We start from the raw sequence: 2500 nt of genomic DNA on the forward strand, positions 1-2500 counted from the left end.
GTGTGTGTGTGTGTGTGTGTGTGTGTGTGTGTGTGTGTGTGTCTGTGTCTGTGTCTGTGTCTGTGTCTGTGTGTGTGTGTGTGTGTCTGAGAGAGACTGGATACAGTGCTTGGAATCGAGGTAATAATTATGCGCTACTGTTTCAGTGTGTGTATGTGGAGAGTGTGTGCTGTTGTCTGCTGGCTGAGAGGCTATAGCTTGATGCAATGGTCGGGTGTGATTGAACGTGGAGAGGAAGGACAGCTCTGAGTCAGGAAACACTGCACTTTGATGCTCTCTCATTACTGCCCCGCAAACACCTCTGTCCCCATTTTTGAACAACCCCGGCAATGAAAGCTTCAGCTTGGAAACTACCTGATGAAATCCAGATGAAAAACGCTAGAGGAACTCAATATTCTATATTCCCGCCATTGAATTCATTTCTCTTTCTCTCTCTTTCTGTTTGTGTGTGTGTGGGTGTGTGTGTGTGTGTGTGTGTGTTTGTGTGTGTGTGTGTCACGCTTTTCAGATCACCACGCTGATCAACCACAAAGACAAGCCAAAGAAGTCGGAGAAGACCCTGCGGGCCATCCAGCGGGTGGGCCAGGCGGTCAGCGCCGCCGTAGGCCGCTTCGTCGGTGTCGGGGAGGCCATCGCCACCGAGAATGAAGAGCTCAAGGAGGAGATGGGCCTGGCCTGCTTCGAGGCGCGGAAAGCAGGTGAGGAGGTGGACAGCTCCGGCCTTAGGACGCGAAAGTCCTACCATGTATTGGGCCTAGCTGTTCACTCGATAAAACCGAACTCACTAATTAGCTCGTCTACCTGGCTGAAGAGTTGTGCTAAATTGGAATCGGCTGGTTTTTTAAAAAAAATGTTTAATGCCTTTAATGATAGGATAGTGAAGAGAGACAGGAAGTGAATGGGAGAGAGCGTTGGGGTGGGATCAGGAAAGGACCATGGGGCGGGAATCGAACCCGGGTCACCGGTGCAGGTGCTCCAGCCGGTCGCGCCACTGCTGGGGCCAGGGATCGGCTGTTTTTTAATTGAATGGTTGGAACAAGTATGTGGTAGGACTCTTACTTTGTGAATCCTTGTTTCCCCACAACTGTGCCGAACTGTATCCTTAATCTTTAACCCTAACCCTTAACCTTACCCAACTTTAGCCATACTGTTGCAAGAATAATGATTGAAGTACAGCTGTGGCGTTCCTTCACTTTTCCTTTACTGCGTTTCCTTCATCAGAAATGAGATCAGCAGCTAGAAGCTACTTGTGCAGATCAAGCAAAACCCGATCATTTGCCTTTTGAGCAGAACCAGATAGCACCTGTGCCTCTCAAATGACTTGGCAGACTTGCTGAATGAAAGACAAAGACTTTCAGGTGGCTGCATTTTGCTCCGTGCTCCTGATGTAGCCAGCGCATTAGAGATGTTTCCACCAGACGGCACTCGCCAGATGTTAATTCCTTTCTCGTTTTTTGAGAACTGGACAGCGGGGGTGCCAGCTCGCCAGTGGACGCCAGCGGACCTCTGGTCGCCAGAGGCCCTTAGCAAGCCTTTTTCTTCAGTCCAACACCGCCAGGCTACGGCTGAACTGATAGTTCTTGAGGCTGAGCAGAAGGTCATTGCGAGAGGGGTGGAGGGGGGGGGGTGGGGGGTGGCGCGGTGAAGATGTGTCGAGACTGTTACTGTTACTGGCGTGGGGGTAGCCTGGTCATACCAAACCCTCGTACTAGGGAAACAAAGATTGAGCGGAAGCTCACGCAGGGCTATGACAGGCTAGCGTGGGGGTGAATCGAGGTAAAAAGCCTCTGGTAGCCGGCCGCTAGTGTATTTTGAGATGCGTATCTGCTGAAAGCTGTTAAAAATGGCTCCTCTCACCGTGCCTTCAGCGGGGCTGCCTCTGCAGCAGACTGCAGTAGATACTCGTCTCTCTGTGGGGAGTCAGAGAAGGAGAGAATGAGAGAGAGAGAGAGAGGGAGAGAGAGGGAGAGAGAGAGAGGGATGAGGAAGAATGAGTGAGTGAGAGCGGATTGCTGGGATGAATGAAAGGTAGAGCTCCAGCAAGGCTATGTTTTGTTCTCTTGTTTGTACAGATATCTTTCAGCTCTCTCTCTCTCTCCCTCTTTTCTCTCTCTCTCTCTCTCTCTCTCTCTCTCTCTCTCTCTCTCTCCCTCTTTTCTCTCTCTCTCTGCCCACATCTCCAATAGACCCAGTTCACGGGCAGGGCTCTCTCCGGAGCTGAGCAAGCTCCGCTGACACAAACTGACAATGTACTCAGTTTGTGCACCAGCGTGAGTGAGGCAGGGGCTGCGTATTGGATCGGATCGCTCTCGACATGACGATCTCTGCCACCCTCGTTTGGGCCGTGCCGTCGCAGTGTGTGTGTGAACCTGTCCTTGATTACTTAGACCGCTCTGAATCGAGAGTTTGTTTTTTCTTTTTTAGCGTTGCTCCCCGTGCGCCTGTAGCCTACAGTGTATTTCGGCCCCGGTGTGTGCAACACACTCTACTTTTTTTTTAA

The 2500-nt window shown here is 51.2% G+C and overlaps 1 protein-coding gene across 1 annotated transcript in view; it reads left to right on the forward strand.

Annotated features, from left to right (window-relative positions):
- The window catches only part of ctnnal1 (catenin (cadherin-associated protein), alpha-like 1), a 52390-nt gene that overhangs the window by 27036 nt on the left and 22854 nt on the right, over window positions 1–2500 (forward strand). The window contains exon 2 of the mRNA XM_062529695.1: window positions 509–698. Within this exon, the coding sequence (XP_062385679.1) occupies window positions 509–698 (190 nt within the window). The remainder of the gene's footprint in view (window positions 1–508; window positions 699–2500) is intronic.

Source organism: Sardina pilchardus, chromosome 24 (genome assembly GCF_963854185.1).
Source record: "Sardina pilchardus chromosome 24, fSarPil1.1, whole genome shotgun sequence".
Taxonomy (NCBI): Eukaryota; Metazoa; Chordata; class Actinopteri; order Clupeiformes; family Clupeidae; genus Sardina; species Sardina pilchardus.